This window comes from Rattus norvegicus, chromosome 5 (genome assembly GCF_036323735.1).
Source record: "Rattus norvegicus strain BN/NHsdMcwi chromosome 5, GRCr8, whole genome shotgun sequence".
Taxonomy (NCBI): domain Eukaryota; kingdom Metazoa; phylum Chordata; class Mammalia; order Rodentia; family Muridae; genus Rattus; species Rattus norvegicus.
Window position 1 is genome coordinate 154073201 of NC_086023.1, and position 17903 is coordinate 154091103.

Sequence of the window (17903 nt, forward strand, 5' to 3'; positions counted from 1 at the left end):
CAACCCTCAAGCATGTTCAGCTCAATAATGAAGAAATCCTACCTGATCCCAATGTTTAAGAGAGAGGGTAGAGAGAGGTGTGGCGTTGGCAAATTCAAGATTTGCAAAATGCCAGTCAAGTATTTGTCTGTCTCTTGATGAGAGATATACATCACTGAAAAAAAAAAAAAATCAGGGAGCACAGGGTTAACAAAAGCACAAAAGCATCACTGCTAGTCTCAATGAGCTCCATGGATGGTCCCAGCCAATCTAGACTGTAAACTGGGGTGAGATTGGGCCTTCCATCTAAACCACAGAACAGGCTCTCACCTGTTATTAAACTACTCTGTCCCTGATGTCTAGAGAGCAATGTCAAGCTTGGCTTAGCAAATGACAGTGGGGTCACCTTTGTCTGAAAAAAAATTTCCTCATACTAAGCTTTCATATATCACAAAAGTGTGAGCTTTGTTTCAAATCTACAGGCTTTACTCCAAGGACAAATAGCACTTTCGTCTGCAAGAAAACAGGGCAGATGCACGTAGAGTGTTTTGTCATCATCCAGTCACTGCCTGTCCCCAGTGGGAATAAGGAGAACAGTCCTGCCCCTCCCCCAATCTTTCAAGGATAAAGCAACAATACTTTTAAATCACACAAAGACAATTTCCATGTATAACAACTTCATCTCAATGTCAGGAGTTGTGGAGAAGTGCTACCTGTATATACTGAGAGTATCCTCACCTAATGCACGAGGAGGAGACTACAGACCCGACAAGCCCCATGCCCACACACTCCCATCCATCACCTAATTCAGTCCACATTCATGAAAGGAAAGGCCACTGTTCATCTTCCGACCTCAACTCAAGGGGAGCAAAGCTGAAATTCTCAGTGTCTGAGCGTCTTTCCTTACCTTGGGGGATTGGCTTCCAATTCTTGAAGTTTTTCTTCTAGCTTTCCTTGTGTTTCAGCTAATTCATCATATTCCTGACAGAAATTATTAAAAAATGTAGTTTAATCTTAAATAGTCAGATATGTACCTAGTTTATATGTAACACACTTCCTGCTCAGATCGTGCTTAGAAAGTGTGATTCAATTTAAGGCTGGGGTTTTTTATCCTGGAAACAAGCTATGAATCTGGAATGAGATGGGGCAGGAGGAAAAAATGAGAAAAGCACCAGCAGTGTGCTCCAGCAAGGATGACAGCAAGCAGCCACCATGCTCTCCACACCTCTCGTGGCCTTGGGATGGGACCCCTTGCAAACAGTTCATTTAAGCTTCACGAGGACTCTCCAAGCTATGCATGACTGATACCATGCTGCAGACAAGGTGACTAAGGACACCAAGGTGTTAGGGACACCAAGTGAATTATTTAAACCACAGTCTGACTTCAAACTCCACATGCATTACTATTCTCAACTGTCAGGGTAAGAACTCTGCAGGAAACAACATTCTCACACAATACTCCATGGCTCTTATGCCACAAAACCTTCTTCTCACAGCACAGACACTTGCCATTGGCTGTGGCTCATCTCAGGCTTCCTACCTCTGCTCGACTTTTCAGGGCAGGATGGCACTGACCTTGCAGAGGGCAGTCAGGTCCCTGTGCTTGCTTTTCACTAGGAACTCAGCTGTAATATCTCTGGGCGGCTTCACTTCTGAAGCTTCTTTGTATTGCTGGTGGAGCTCTTTAATTTTCTCCTTCAAGTTTACCATCTAAGATAGAAAAGCAAAAAATTTTCAGACTGGATGGCAACGTAATTCATTCCCAAATAACACATACCCTTGACAGTGGCTCTCCCTGTACACTGTTGTGAAAGATCTTTGGAAATTCTGCATACCCCTTTTCTGTCATGCCATTTGGGAAAAACAGTTTTGGTTTTTTTTTAAAGATTTTATTTTCTGTATGTGAGTACACTATAGCTGTCCTCTGACACACCAGAAGAGGGCACCAGATCCCATTACAGATGGTTGTGAGCCACCATGTGGTTGTTGGGAATTGAACTCAGAACATCTAGAAGAGCAGTCAGTGCTCTTAACCACTGAGCCATCTCTCCAGCCCCGGGAAAAACAGTTTAACAGAGGTTTCCACAACACTACCTACACTAACATGGATTCTTGTCTTCCAAAACAATAGAGAAGAAAATGAATATTCCACTTAAAAAAAGTGAAACAGGGGCTGGGGATTTAGCTCAGTGGTAGAGCGCTTACCTAGGAAGCGCAAGGCCCTGGGTTCGGTCCCCAGCTCCGAAAAAAAAGAACCAAAAAAAAAAAAAAAAAAAAAAAAAAGTGAAACAACCTACCATCAATTTAAATTTATTTTGAGAAAGCAGGTGTCCCTGTTTTGCTTTTGAGACAAGGCCTCACTGTCCCTCACAGTCCCTCTTGTTTTAGCCAGGATGTTACAATCTCACAGGTTCACCACCATGCCCAGCTTTGCTCCTTTTATTAAACATGCAAAAGGTCAGATCACAAAAGGAACTTATATATATCATCATTCCTAATACTAGTTTTTCAGTTAAACAGTACTGAAACCTGGCCCCCAGGTGTATACCAACTGGCAATCCCCCAGCCACTGCTCAATCCTTGCCACAGTCCATACAGAGAGGCCCTCCCCCCGCTGAGGAACCCTTTCTCCCTAGGCTGGTGGTCTTTTGCAGTTGGTAATACAAGAAGGAAAATACAACTACCTTTGAATCATCTAGAACCTGAGGCCTGGTGGTGACAGCCCTCAGCTAGGGAACAGAGGTGGACATGAGGCATCTGGAGACAATTATGGCAGTGAGTGGGCTGACTTGGATGTCATCTTCGATGAGTAACTGGCCCCACCACAGCTCATCTTGCTCTAACCCCAGACCTCAGCGGGGTGCTGTACCAACCGACTGCAGTGAGTAAGGTAAGGAGACCCACAAAGCTGCCATGAAGTTTGCCATGAAGGGCAAACTCCAAAAAGGCCTTTAGCACCTCTAAGTTAAAGGAATCTCCTTAGTTACGTGTTTTGGGTGAGGGTTGGGGATGGGGTGTGAGAGCAGTGACTGCAGAGTGCTACCTTATTGAGAAGCTCTTTCAATTCCTCCTGAGTTTTCACTATCTTCTTCCAGTGTTCAATCTGCTCATCTTTGACGTGCTTTTCTTGTAGCCTGTAGGAGACAACAACGACACCACACACACACACACACACACACACACACACACACACACACACACACAGCCCAGCTGCAAAATCAACTCTGTAGCACAAACCTGGGACCCAGCCAAAAATCCAAGGGCCAAACCCCACTGAATGTCTAATATCCAGATGAGGAAGTTAGCTTGTTGTATTTGTTACCTAGCCTACAAGATAAATAAAATAACACACATTAAAGTAGTACATTTTAAAACTGAAAGAGGCCCTGGGGATTCCATAATTTTTAAAAATGTGTTACTTTGAAATTTCATTTTTAAAAAAAATTCATTTAGTTTTATTATGAGTGTTTGCCTGTCTTATCAATGCACTGGATGCATACAGTCTCTTCAGAGGGAGGGGACTAGAGAGTGTCAGATCTGGTACTGACTGACAGACGGCTGTGAGTGGTTACAGAAGCGCTAGAACTGAGCCCAGGCCTCTGGAAGAGCAGCCAGTGCTCTTCTTTAACCACTGGACCATCTCTCCAGTCCTTACTTTGAGACTTACAATTTCACATGAAAATATGTAAAAATTAGCTCAAGTAGGACTTAAGAAAAACTTAAACATAAATAGCAGTCTGTAAATGGAATTCACTACGCAATAAACAGTTTAAAGTACTCACTGAATGACAACCTCCAACGCCTGGCCAAGGGACACAGGTTTATTATTGAGGACGTTGAAGTCTAACTGATGACTAAGGTAAGAGGTGGCTTCAAGCAACCGGTTAAATTCTTGTTCTACCATTTCATCTTTCTCTTTTGGAACCTGCAAACATGAATATAGCAGAGTTGGTCCTTGTAAGACTATAAGCACAGTCGTCCATGAACACACAAAAATGCTCTACAGTTTAGAGGCCAGAATATGTATTTCAAAGGAAAACCTTTGAGGACAATGGTTTGACTTTTTCTATGAAGTGGCAAATCCATTTAAATGAGATATGAAATGTTTCCTTCTCTCCCACTTGCTCCCTCCGAGCTGGGACTACAGTAAGAGCTGTGAGACCTGCACTGGCACTAGCTGAAGTTACATGAAGCACAGGTACACTGAGCTAAGCTGAACTGACATGCAAAGGACAGACTAGAAAAGTCCCCGAGAACAAAAACTATGAGCACACACCTGAAGGCCTTAAAGAATCAGAGCAAAATAGAAAAAGAAGAAGCTCAAGTTACCTGCTCAAGGATGAAAGAATTTCAAAGGACAGTAGAAAATACAGAAGTAAAATTCATGGTGCTCACAATAACACATCGTAACCATACTCTTTTACATAGTAACTAATAGTGGATTCTCAGCTTCAGAGTTCAATGTCAAAGGTCTTAGATTAGGAATAATTCAGTTCCCAGAAAGCCTGGTGCCCTGCTGTGGCAGAGGAAGGAACGTGCTGCACAGCAGTCCTCTAGCTGACCTAGACCTTTCTGGAGAGTCTACTGACAGCATTAGTTCATCAGTACCACTCTTTGGTTAGAGCTCAGTTTTGTCCCAATGTAAACTATCTGCAGCCCCACTGCTGGGTTCATGGCAACAGAGAGAGATAACGAAGCATGTCTAAGATAAGCATCTTTTGCCAGGGCTGGGCACTGTGTAAGAAATGAGATTTAAAATACAGACTTCACTTCCCAACCAACCTAAATAGAGAATAAGAAAACAAAGCACTAAAATAGGCTCTAGAAGACACTAAGCCTGAAGGGCTGGGTAGGATGTGACTTCTGACAGGAGCACTACAGTGAGAAGCTACCTCTCAACAATGGAAGCCCTTCAATTTTATACTCGCAAGCACTCGACTATACCATCCCATGAGATGGGCCAGTCCTATGGCAAAGACAGATGACCTATCAAAAAGGGTGACTTTTTCTAAAAGAGAAGGGGAAGAGCACCAAAGTGGATCTGCTTTGGATCTGTGAACACAACTGACAGAACTGACAGTCATGCTTAACGTCTCAAGGAGAGAGGTGGTTCTCACAGAGAATTAGCTACTCCCAGCCTAAAGGAAATCAAAACTCCAATAATCTCACTTGTGTACAAAAACGAGATAGAGGACTAGGCTTCAGACGCCTGGTGCTGTTTATGCATTACTGTGGTCTCAGGAGCTGGTGACCCATTTCCACAGAGAAAGAAGAGCTCTTGGTGGTGGTCCTCCCTGCTCTGACCACACCTATTAGAGTTGTTCAGAGACCCTCATCATGAATTTCAGTCACATTCTCATCAGTTACTTTTACTCAAAGATGTGATGGCCGTGTATACAGTAACTTAAAATGAAATTCTGCCAGGAACTTGCTATTTCTAGTACAAGTCTGCGATGGTGATATACAAGATGGTTCTAGCACTCTATACTTAGCTCTCCTTTCAAAAGGGAGACAATCACATTTCAATATAAAAATCTACATGGCTGTGCATTGTTAACAGCAAGACTGCTTTCCTGGGGTGTTCCTATGCAGGTTTCTAACGTGCCTCCCAAGAGGATGCTCTAGCAAGAGGAACTAAACCACATATGCCTCTACCATGAGGCGGAATGTGCCAAAACACAAGAACGCAAATGGGACAGATTAAAGCTCTTCCAGTGCCAACAGGATGGCTTGCTCTAGACAAGCTTTAATCTTTGTGGTTAGGGTGACAGTCACAAAAAAGAGTTCATACGGAGAAACACCCAGCATTCCAGTTCGGTATCTGAGTCTAGGGTGTGTGATAGAGAAATATTTAAAGGGACACTGTCAAGGTTAGAGGGACCAAATTGACCTTTGTTTCTTCCCTCTATTTTCTGAGCAGCCTGCTTGATTTATTACACTTCCCCCTTTCCCATCCACACTCCCCACAAAAACAAAAACAAAAAGAAAAAACAAAAAAACAAACTGATGTTTTACATGCGCTTTCCATGACAAAAACTCAAACAGCACCAGCCCAACATATAGGCGCAACCTACAGCAACAAAGCAGTGTGACGTGATGGAGAGACCACTGAGAGGAGAAGACTCGCGTGTAAGCTTTTAATGGGTTACTGTAACAGTGAAGAAAATGATTTGAAAAATTATGAAAAAATACCTTGACAGTGTCCTTTTAATCAGTGCAGCAGAGGGAGAAATAAACTGTAAATAACAGCCCAACAGCCACGTCAAGTTTAGTTTTGTATGACAGCAGTAAAATAAGGCTTTAAACACACAGCATGACAGAAGCATTGTTAGCTTAGAAGCTGCAACCGCTGGGGAAATAAGGAACAGACTATACAGAGACCAAAATGGGAGAGTCAAGGCTTAGAATTGACCAGGGGTCGGGGGCAATTTAACAAAGGCAGGCGGGGGTGGGAGTGAGAAATCACTGAGGAACAAAAGCAAAACTCAATTAAAAAAACAAAAACAAACAAACAAAAAAACAGAAAACACAGAACAGTAACAACAAAACCAAACAAGTAAGACTCAAACCAAAGGAGTACTGCCACGTTTGATACCAGATGAAAGACTGCATGTCCAGTACCCACTTAGACCCAAGGCTCAGCTTTATCAGGAGGTATGTGAGGCAGTCAGCAGCCAGGCCCATCCATTTTCTGCCCAGGTGAGCAATTACAGCAATACTGATGTTGCTGGAGTAACCAGGGGAAGCCGGGCTGTTCTACGTTGACTTTAACATTTCAATTGTAAATGAGAATATTTGGAAATGGTAAATAGTATAGGTGTCCATTGGCAAACCAATACCAATCCGGAGAAACTCAAATGTGTTTTGAATGCATTTAAATACTAAATCCACTGCCAAAAGGCCAGATACATACACTGTTTTACATGACTACTCTAAGGACCTCCAAATGGTCAGGGTTCTGAATATTTTATTCTCTTTGGTTAAAATCTTTGGACTCCATTACTTTTACAAATAGTTATGGAGATGTTTCTCCAAAGGAAAACTGCAGACATGCAGGATAGATCATCGTGCATCCCCAACCCCACCAACACTGAAGCTCAGTACTCTAGCTGCCCATGTAGGACCACAGAGAATGGTGACGTATTGCCTTAGGGATCATTGTCACCATGTTTTAATAGTTTCACAGTAGCACTGGGAAAATAAGATGCTTAGCCCACTACACAACTGAAGACCTGAGTTCAGATCCCCAGCATTCACACAAAAACATAATCCAGTGCAGGGGAAGCAGGAACAGAAGAATCCCTAGGGCTTGCTGGTCAGCCAAAATAGCTTGTGAGCTCCAGGTTCTGTGAGAGACCCTATCTCAAAATAAGACAAAGAGTGAAGGAGGGAGACACCAACCTCATATGTACACTCACACCCCCAAACACAATACAAACCTGCACACACATATACACAACTAAGTACACATACACAAAAAATAACAACAAACTCCACCTAGTTACATCTACCTAGCAAAATATGGCTAGGTATGGAGCAAGCACCACCCGTGATACCCATAACCTCTCTTTTTTTTTGGTTTTGAGACAGGGTTTCTCTGGGTAACCCTGTCTATCCTGGAACTCACAAAGATCCACCTGCACCGCCTCCTGAGTGCGGGGATGGAAGGTGTGCCCGTCCAGATCCGGTGAGATCTCTAACTTTCGGTAACTGTTGGCCTTCGCAAACATGGTAAACTTATTCTCTGTGTACGAACCACAGAACCATCAAATTGCTTCCCTCCTTTGTTGTACTAAGGACTGAACCCCAGACCACTGGGCTTCAATCAGTTTTTGTGAGTTCCAGAATGGCCAGGGCTACACAGAGAAACCCTGTCTCAAATCAGAGAGAGAAAAAGAGGGAGGGGGAAAGGAAAGGGCGAGGGCGAGGGCGAGCTGTAGATATCATTATGGGTGGTGCTTGCTTAAGGACACACACAGCTCTACACCTGGCCATTCTTGCAATAGGAAAAGATGTAATAGGTGGTGTTTGTTGTTACTATTTATTTGTTTTGAAACTGGGTTATTATGATCTTCTTGCTTCAGCCTCCTAAGTAGCTGGAATTAAGGACTGTGGCACTGTGCTGGGTAAATTTTGACTAAGGTTGTACATAAAGAACATAGAATTGCATTTTTTTAAACACTAAGAAATCTTAATGGCTGAGTAATTTCTACTCTAGGTGGGCCTTGCTGGCTCTAAGGGAAACTATTTTAGTTTTTTGTTTTATTTTGAAACAGGGGCTCTCTATTACGTAGCCTTGTCTGTCCTGGAACTTGCTATACAGACCAAGCTGGCTTCAAACTCACAGAAATCCACCTGCCTCTGTGTCCCAAGTGTTGGAATTAAAGGCATCATACTCTATGGAGCTAGGCCTCGGGGAACTATTTCAAAGCTCTGTGAAGGAGACTCAGCAGTCACACAGGCAATCGATCACTCACCCCGCCCCACTCGTCTTCCTGAAAACTCAGGCAGGTGTAACAGAACAAAATGAGAAACTGAGCTAGCACCAGGAAACAGACTGATCCGTAAGTGCTTTAGGGAAATACATGGGAGATAAAGTTTTCCATTCTGCAAAATGAGACTACTGACCTACGCAGCTTCTCATATTTCTGCATCGTCTGTAATTATAAACACAGGCAAACAAAGGTCCCTGTACCCGTGCCCTAAGTGAAAAACTAGTCTACAGTCAACAGTTCTGCACTCTCACTGAGCCATGCCATCAGAGATGGAGAAGCTTATTAATGTGGCTTCTGACATAGAGTTATGCAAAAGGCAAGAAGAACTCAAAGCTACAAAGAATTCATTCCAAAACTACAATGCCTGAACAACCATTGCTTGACTACAGCACCAGATACAAATAAATGAACTTAGGGGAAAATACTGTAGGCTGGAGAGATGGCTCAGCAGTGAAGGGCACGTGCTGCCTTTACGGAAGACCCAGGTTCAACACCCAGCACCCACATGGTATTTCACAGCCATCTATAATTCCAGTACTAAGGGATCCAAAACCCTCTTCTGTCCTCCATGGGCAGTAGGCACATGTTATGGACAGACTTACATGTAGGCAAAACACCAAATACATAAAATAATTAAATCTAAAAAAAGGGGACAGGGAAGAAAAAAAAACATATCCCTCGTTCAAAATACTGACTCTGTCCCCAAAGGGCTAGTCCTCAGATAGGGAGCTCAAGCCAGAACATAATATACAAGTTTCTATAGTATGGCCACCAGCAAATGCCAATGTTCTTATGCAAGCTGTTTTAATCATATCCCACACTGACAGGAGATTGGTGACTATGCTTCAGGAGAACATGCTAGTGGATATATTACTTTAAAACATGTGTTTTTAAAAGATGTTTCACAGAAATAACAAAACCCCCCAAAAAACAAACAAACAAAAACACCACTAAGGAGGATCACAGATAGAGCAATTGCCTAGAAGCCTGAAGTCCTGGATCCCATCCCCGACACAGCAAACACAAAAATAAAAGTGTATTTTACCAGCTAAGCTGTGCTTGGTTACACTGTCTCAGTCCTTGGAAGGCTCAGGTAGCAGGCTCAGGAGTCGGTCACAGACAAAGAGCGTACCTAACACTGAACATACTTCTCTGGTATCTCTTTACTTGCTGACTTGCTCACTTCCCACACCCAGGCAGGTTCTTTCCTGCTCCTGACCTCAAAGACCTATCTCATCCTGTCATTTCCCCTGTTCCAAGCTCTGCTCCCAGTGCCTCCACTGTAGGCCTTGCTTGCCCTGCACTGTAGCTTGTCTTCTTGCCTCACCAGGAGAGCTCATCCTTTCCCTCTGAGCCTTCTAGTCACCTTCCTCAGCACCACGGCCTGAAGTCCAAAACAGCACCTTAGCAAGGTGTTTCCTCCCCCTTTCACCCTATCCCATCAGTCACTTCCACACTCCTTCATGCCCGCCTCTTCTGTAGCAGTTGGCTCTACCCCTTGGCAAATGCTGATAGACTTGGGAACACTGGGGAGAGGTAGCTGGGTTGCAGCCACTGCCAGGTTGGTGTGAGTAGATGTTAATTAGCAACTGCAACACTTCTGGGTGACAGTTTTTTTAGGCACTCTCTCCTCGAAGAACAAACAGGACAAATGAAAAAAATTGGGAAAATGGGGGTACATTATAATACTCTTCCTACTTTTCTATTTCTTAAAAATGTCCATAATGAAAACTGGAGGGGGTTATTTCCACATAAATACCACTAGATTGTAGCAGAGAACTGTCTTCAACTTTGTATTTTTATTGACTTTTGTCAAATAAATTATTACTAAGTTAACACCTTTCTTTTTTTTTTTTCCCCCCCAGAGCTGGGGACCGAACCCAGGGCCTTGTGCTTGAGTTAACACCTTTCTATCCCTTCTCTCTCATTCCGTTAGATGCCTCCCACAAAAAAGCCCTGGAATGAAAGCTGCACATTCTGGTGGATATAACCCAAGTCATTTCCTGAATATCAGCCCCTCTTTCTGATCTGAAGCCCATAAAACCCACAGACAGGCAGGAGTAAACACAGATGTCACCTGAGATCATCACTGTGCAAAACCACTTGTGGTAACAGCAGCTAAGCTATGACATATAATATACATAGCAAACTTTCTTCCTCAAAATACAAAGTTAACCATGTTTACATTCTCAGAGAGTGGCTTCTCATCCTGACAGGGCAGTTGGTCAAATTCCTGCTAAATGCAAACTTCCTGAATTTTACTCACACCTGCAAAATCAGGACTGCCAGGGTACCCTAAACCTGTCTGACCAAGGCTCACCCACTCACATCTCAGACCAATCACCATGTTTGTGCAACTCTCACACCAAGGACAAGAAGCTCCTAAGCCTCTGACCACACTAAGTTACTCCATCTCTAGGTAAATATCTCTGTTTGGCTGTTTCCTAGCCTGTCAGAGCCCCATCTACACACACAGCGAAGTGACAGAGCACACAGGGCTAAAGCACAGGATGGAGGGACAGACAGCACAGAAATATGAAGACTCAGGTTCAATGGCATAGGTCTACTGAAAAAAGTGGCTCGGACTAATTAACTGTGTGGTCGGCCTTCAGTCAATACCTAGAGACAAAACGCCCAAGCAGACATGTAAATTTGCAGACACCATCATCCCTTCCTATATAAGGCAGAGTTAAGAAACAGAAAAATGTCAATTGTTTCTCAGTCTGTATATTCATGTCATGCTTGGTAATTAATACATTCCTTAGAATTATTCCCAATTGACCCAAAGAAATTTTGAAAAGCTGTTTGTCAACTTACAGCTTGTCCATTGGCTTCATAAAGTGGGCATTTTTGCTTGATCTTGGCCAGTTCCATATTTACTTGTTTGCTGACGACAGCCATGGGATTTCCTCCTAGAAAAAAACTCAAACAAATTCAGCCTACCCTTGAAAAGAAAAGCCTCAAAGTCAAATTTTCTTTACTCAAAATAAAAACATGCTAAATTCAGCCCTGGTGGCCTACACCCAGTGCTGCAGCCCTTTCAAGACAAGAGGCGGGAAGATGGAGTGCTCAAGGCCAGCCAGGCTATGTCATGAGACATCTGTAGAATAAGCCAGGGCTGCGGACAGAACTCAGTACTAGAGCCTATCTCCCACTTTCAAGGCACTGAATTGGATCCCAGCAGCATTGCCAAAAGAATGAATAAAACAGCTGAAAATCTAGGGTGTGAACTATACCTTCTAATTTAAAGCTCACAGGGGAAAAAAAAAACCATGTTAGACCAACATAAAAATATTAAATAAGCCAGGCACCTTTAATCTCAGCATTTGGAGGGTTGGGGATTTAGCTCAGCGGTAGAGCGCTTGCCTAACAAGCGCAAGGCTTGGTCCCCAGCTCCAAGGGGGGGGGGGGGGAATCTCAGCATTTGGGATACAGAGGCAGGTGGATCTCTGGGTTTGAGATCAACCTAGTCTATAAAGTGAGTTCTAGGAGAGCCAGGGCTACACAGAGAAACCCTGTCTGGAAAAACCAGGGCGGAAAAGTTATATATTACTCATAATTCTTTAAGTTAATGTTTTAATACAGAGCTTTCTATGACTCAGATGTACAGAGTTACAGGCTTTATATAAAAAGATAACCTATTCTGTGAAATTTTTAATTCAGCAATACATTGCAAACATGTTATGCTGTGAAGCTATAATTCTTAGTGGACATACATATCCCACATATAGTAATTTAATCTTCTCATGTGGTTTCTAACCCTGTGCCATTAGAAACAATGTTATGTTGGAAATGATCCAAACTTAGCATCATTCACTAATCTGTTTCCTTAGGATAATTTCTTTGAACTAGAAAAAAGTGCCCCAGTGTCAAAAGACTTGTACAATCCACATTTTTCCGCCTTCAGAAAGGACACTTGGCAATGGACTTCCTACTAATAAGAGATGAGGACCTGCTATGAGGTGAATATACTTTGCACCTTCAAAATTCAAGTTGGGCCAAGTCATGGTGGCACACACCTTTAATCCTAGCACTTGGGGGATGGGGGGCAGAACCAATTGGATCTCTTTGAGTTCTAGGACAGCCTAATCTACAGAAACCCGTCTCGGTAAAATAAAACAAACAAACAAACTCACAACCAAAACAACTACAACAAACTCAGGTTGGAGTTTAATTCCCACTGTGAGAATTCCCACTTAGTCCTCCTATTCTGGTATTCAAAAGGTAAATGCTTTGGAGGTGATATGATAGATAATAAACTTGATTGACTCTTATTAGCCTTAGAAGGATGAAACATAAAAGACACTCACATACTGTTTCTTGCCATGTGATCTGAACTACCCAAGACTATTAACAAGAAGGTTATAAATTATTGCCCCTTTGGCCTAGTACTACAACTATGAGGAAAGGAGACTTCTCTCACTATGACTCACTGTCTGTGTGTGGTGTGTCACTATGACTCACTGTCTGTGTGTGGTGTGTCACTATGACTCACTGTCTGTGTGTGGTGTGTCACTATGACTCACTGTCTGTGTGTGGTGTGTCACTATGACTCCTTGTCTGTCTGTGGTGTGTCACTATGACTCACTGTGTGTGGTGTGTCACTATGACTGTCTGTGGTGTGACCCTATGACTCACTGCCTGTAGTGTCACTATGACTCTCTGTCTGCCTGTGCTGAGTCCCTATGACTCATTGTGTGTGGTGTGACCCTATGACTCATTGTGTGTGGTGTGTCTCTATGACTCTCTGTCTATGGCGGGTCCCTAATTAGTATATTATAAAATTAACTACTGCTTTAAATGTAAGCTCCATCTTTCTCATTTTAGATTGTATATTACAGTATCAAATTAAACTACTTACCAAGACCTGTTACTACCATGGCTCCAAGATCAGCTACATAGTTTCCTTTTCGAAATGTAGCGACCCGTCCACCTACACGATCCTGTTTTTTTACAAACAAATGCTCAAAGTCATTTAGCCTGTTTTAAGCATAACTAACCACACCAGGATTCAATCTTTCATAATATAAAAATATTGTTTCAAGTTAATACTATGTATACAAAACACACACCAATGATAACCTGAAGGAAAGATTGCAATAAGCATAAATTCAGAAGTGATATGATGAAACCGTGTGAGAGCCGGAAGGCTAAACTTGATGCTCAGCTACTCTAAGTGCACAGGATGCACAAGGCTCACTCAGAAAATACATGCTTGGAACTCTAACCCTGGGCTGGAGAGATGGCTCAGCGGCAAGAGCTTCAGCTGCTCTCCAGGGGTCCTGAGTTCAACTCCCAGCAGCTGTATGGTAGCTCACAACCATCTGTAATGAGTTCTCATGCCCTCTTTGGGCACGCAGGTGTACATGCAGATAGAAAATAAATATTAAAAAAATAAATAAATAAAACCCTAATGCTAAACACAACGTTCTACCACTGTGATATGATGCTTACACTTTAATTACTGCAGTCACTTGTAATGGGGGATGGGTATTTTATCAAGTTGCCCTGGCTAGTGGTTTTTTTTTTTTTTTTGGTTCTTTTTTTCAGAGCTGGGGACCGAACCCAGGGCCTTGCGCTTCCTAGGCAAGCGCTCTACCACTGAGCTAAATCCCCAACCCCGACCTGGCTAGTGTTAAACTGATGATCTCACAAAAGTCCAAGTAGCCTGAGCCACAGACACATTCATTAGCTGTTGTAACTGCATCGTTTGGCAGATAACTTCTCTGACAAATGTTCCTGATGCCCAGGAACCAACTAGGTCTACTGAAAACAAACTGGTAACTATAGCTTTTAGTCCTAAAAAGGTCCAGGCTTGCGTCTACTAATTAAGGTTTTGGGGATAGAAAAACCTTCCTCAAGATAAAATCATGGAAAATATCAAAGCACCCTGTAAACTTGATACACAACAAAAATTGCAGAACAAACCTTACGAGTTATAGTCAATGTAGGAAGGTTCAAAATGACCTGCTGTGTCTTCCTTCACTCTTAACACACAGTACAGAGAGGACAGACAGAAGCAGCAGCCGATCAAGAAAACCATTCTTATTCCCCCATGCTCTGTGTAAATTATTTTAAAAAAATTAAAAACTTCATAAAAGCAGTTTTGAACGAACTATACATGATATTTTAAAGATTTTATAAAATTTTGAAATGTTTAGGTTATGAAGAAGTAAGGTTTCTGGCTGGAGAGATGGCTCAGTGGTTAAGAGCACTGACTGCTCTTCCAGAGGTCCTGAGTTCAATTCCCAGCAACCAGAGTGACTCACAACCAACTGTAATCCAGCTCAAGAGAGCTGATGCCCTCTTCTGGGAACCTGCACACACATGTGCATATATTCACACCCAGATATATGCATAAAACATACAATTATAAACCTTAAAGCAGAGAAAAACACAGAGACAAAGAGTGCTAATGGTAAAAAATTATCTGAAATTATCCACCCAATTATCCTTTATGAACTCCATATTCACTAATCACTTTCTAAAGATCTATTGTCAAAAATAATTTAGCAAAAATATAGATCAATGGTAGAGCATTTAACTACTATGTGTAAGGCTCTTGGGCTTGATTCCCAGCACCAAATACTCATAATATAAATAAAAGCTACAACACCAACCTTACCCAAATCTTACCCAACCTTATCCAAAAATATTCAATTATACTATAGAACCCAGCCTGGGTAAGCACAAATTCTCCAATTCTCTAATCTATAACAGGTTAATTCCTTACCATGTTTCCATTAGGTCAGGCCTCTAATCCCCAAATAGAACTCTTACCCTGGCTTCCAGAAGTGTGACATCCATCCCAAAACTCTGTAGTTGTCGAGCTGCTGCCAAGCCAGAAACACCTGAGCCTATAATAATCACCTTTCCTGTCTTTTTAACTGAAAGGAAAAAGAGAACAAAAATTATAGCAGTTTGTAAATCTGAGTTTGTATATATTTTTCCCCCCTCTCACAAAAACTTTTGGCTTTTTTATGTAATGTCTTAAACAATTCAGTTACTTTCAAACTGTGGAGACTGTGGAAATTACAAATGTCAGAGACTTATAGAAATTAATTCAATGCTGTAAGCCTGTAACTCAATGTACAAGTTTGAGTCAGACTAGTAGTTTGAAGTTTTGTAGCCTATCTCTCAGGAAGGCCTTCAAAACTGTACCAATGTGAGCCATTTTTTCAGTTTTACTACTGTTTAAGTTAGTACTCCTTTCTGAAAATATTTTTTTCCAGAATATCTTTGTCTCTTAGACTCTGGCAGACACTGTTCAAACAGCATGAAAAGGGCAAATACTTAGAAAGCAAAGGAGCCACAGCGGAAAGCCTCCAACCCTGCTGCCTGCATAACTCACTTCTCCCATCTCTAAGAGTTCTGTGATTCAGATTTTTAAAAACTGGAAATTATTCTTTTCCTAAAACCTTCTCAAATAGGAAATTCAAAGAGATGTACATTCATTCATTCATTTTACATTTGACTTATACTCTTGAGAATATTTTCACTAATGGAAACATTAAGTAAAATGTCACCAACAATACAATACTAAAGACAGGCCTAAAAGTATTACTATAAACCACTTAATTCATTTGGCAGGAAAGTGCTTACTTGGTAAAGGTTTTATCCTCTTGTAGATGCCGAAGTTGATAAGACCGTGGCGCTCTAAGTAACTATGAACTCGGTGGACAAGTACAGTGTCACCTGTAGAGCACGTTAAAACACCGTCATATTCCCACCAGGTCAGACTAAACGCTATTCTAACTCTTCTCTCTACTGTGAAGTCATCCACACACAACTCATGGCACTTTGGACATGTGATTCCTTTAGCCAACAAAGAACTATCGGGCTGTAACACAGAACAAAGGTTCAACAAATGGGGAGGTGGAGGGCTGGGGAGAGACTGCAATTTGGAGGCAGTTTCATGAAGTTGAGGCTGGCTTCACACTTGCTACGTATCCAAGGCTGACCTTGAACTAATAATCCTCCTGCTTCCACCCCAGAATGCTGAGGTCATGAGTATGTGCTCATACCTGGCTAAATTGGTATTTTAAAGATGATATTATGGACTAGAGAAATGGCTCAGCAGTTAAGAGCACTGGCTGCCCTTCCAAGGGTTCCCAGGTTCAATACCTAGCACTCACATGGTGGCTCACAAGTGCCCATAATGGAATCTGATGCCATCTTCTGGTGTGCAGACATATATGTAGACAAAATACTCAAATACATAAACAAATCTTTTTAAAAGTTATTACATCACAGATAATAGAGAGCAAAACTTTGCAAGGTATGAACAATGTTCGTATATTTTAGCAAAAACTTTTCCAACTGTTGGTGGTAAACAGAAAGAAAACCAGATAATTAGATAATCTAATACTAAAGTATTCCATAGATCAATGAGACAATATATCAGGGAAAACATTTAGAAATCTCTTAAACGCATGCATCAATACAATTTACAGATCAAGAAAACAAACAAAAATCCAACTTTATAAAGTCATTTCTGCAGACAAGGTGAAATAAAATGCCAACAGAAGCCACAGGCTTCCAAGGGAACTTCTCCCCACAGACACAGTACTCACTGTTATAAGGTGCTTCTAACTGCTGGAGCGTAGCTTCAAATGTCAGCTGAATCTTTGGGTTGTCCAACCATAACTGCAACTGTATTTAAATGACATCAGTTGTATTACACACCAACAGAAACATGTCACCTGACCAGTTGTGAAATCATCTCTTAAATTTAAGACTTCTAACTATGAATTTTTTATTGTCATACACAGCGAGGGTTATAACACAGACAAGGAAGCTATTACCTAATGAAAACTACACCAATGAGTTATTGGAGTTGGAGGCTATTTGACCTAAAAAGGAGGAAAATGTCTAAATAAGCAGCAAGGAATGGCTAGGGTTTAAACCTGGGGCTATATAATTCCAGATACTGAACAGATTTAAAAACAACAACCGAAAAGTCACATTGTTATAACCGTGCAGGTTACAGGGGCTGAAGAGTGTCAATGAGAACCCCTCGGCTTTAGGTTGAACAAGTAAATGAGTTGGTAAATGGGGTGAGTGAGAACACACACAGACTATGATTCTAGTTCTGACACAACCAAGAGAAAACACTGGATAGGAAGCATACAGGAGGTGAGATCTGCACTGTGATGAAGAGTGTCCACAAGAGAAAAACAATGGTGGACGACCTCACATAACACTGAGTTGGAAAGCATTGGACTACAGTGCAGAGATACAGGGAAAAAAAATCAGAAAATACTGTATTACTGAAGCCAAGAAAGTAATATGTTTAATTTAAGAAAGGAAAGAAGGGCCAGTAAATAATTTCAAAGCCTGCAGATAAAGAATGAAAAGATTACAACATAGTCGACGATTTTCAACATGAATTTTAACAGAAATTCTCTTTAAAACACACACACACACACA

The 17903-nt window shown here is 41.8% G+C and overlaps 1 protein-coding gene across 2 annotated transcripts in view; it reads right to left on the reverse strand.

The window, feature by feature from the left end:
- Positions 1-17903, reverse strand: part of Kdm1a (lysine demethylase 1A) — a 55478-nt gene that overhangs the window by 6765 nt on the left and 30810 nt on the right. For both annotated transcript variants that reach the window (NM_001130098.1, XM_039110624.2), the window contains 10 exon segments: positions 43-154; positions 887-960; positions 1555-1689; positions 3023-3113; positions 3762-3904; positions 11292-11386; positions 13336-13417; positions 15255-15361; positions 16077-16169; positions 17048-17126. In NM_001130098.1, coding sequence (NP_001123570.1) covers positions 43-154; positions 887-960; positions 1555-1689; positions 3023-3113; positions 3762-3904; positions 11292-11386; positions 13336-13417; positions 15255-15361; positions 16077-16169; positions 17048-17126 — 1011 coding nt within the window.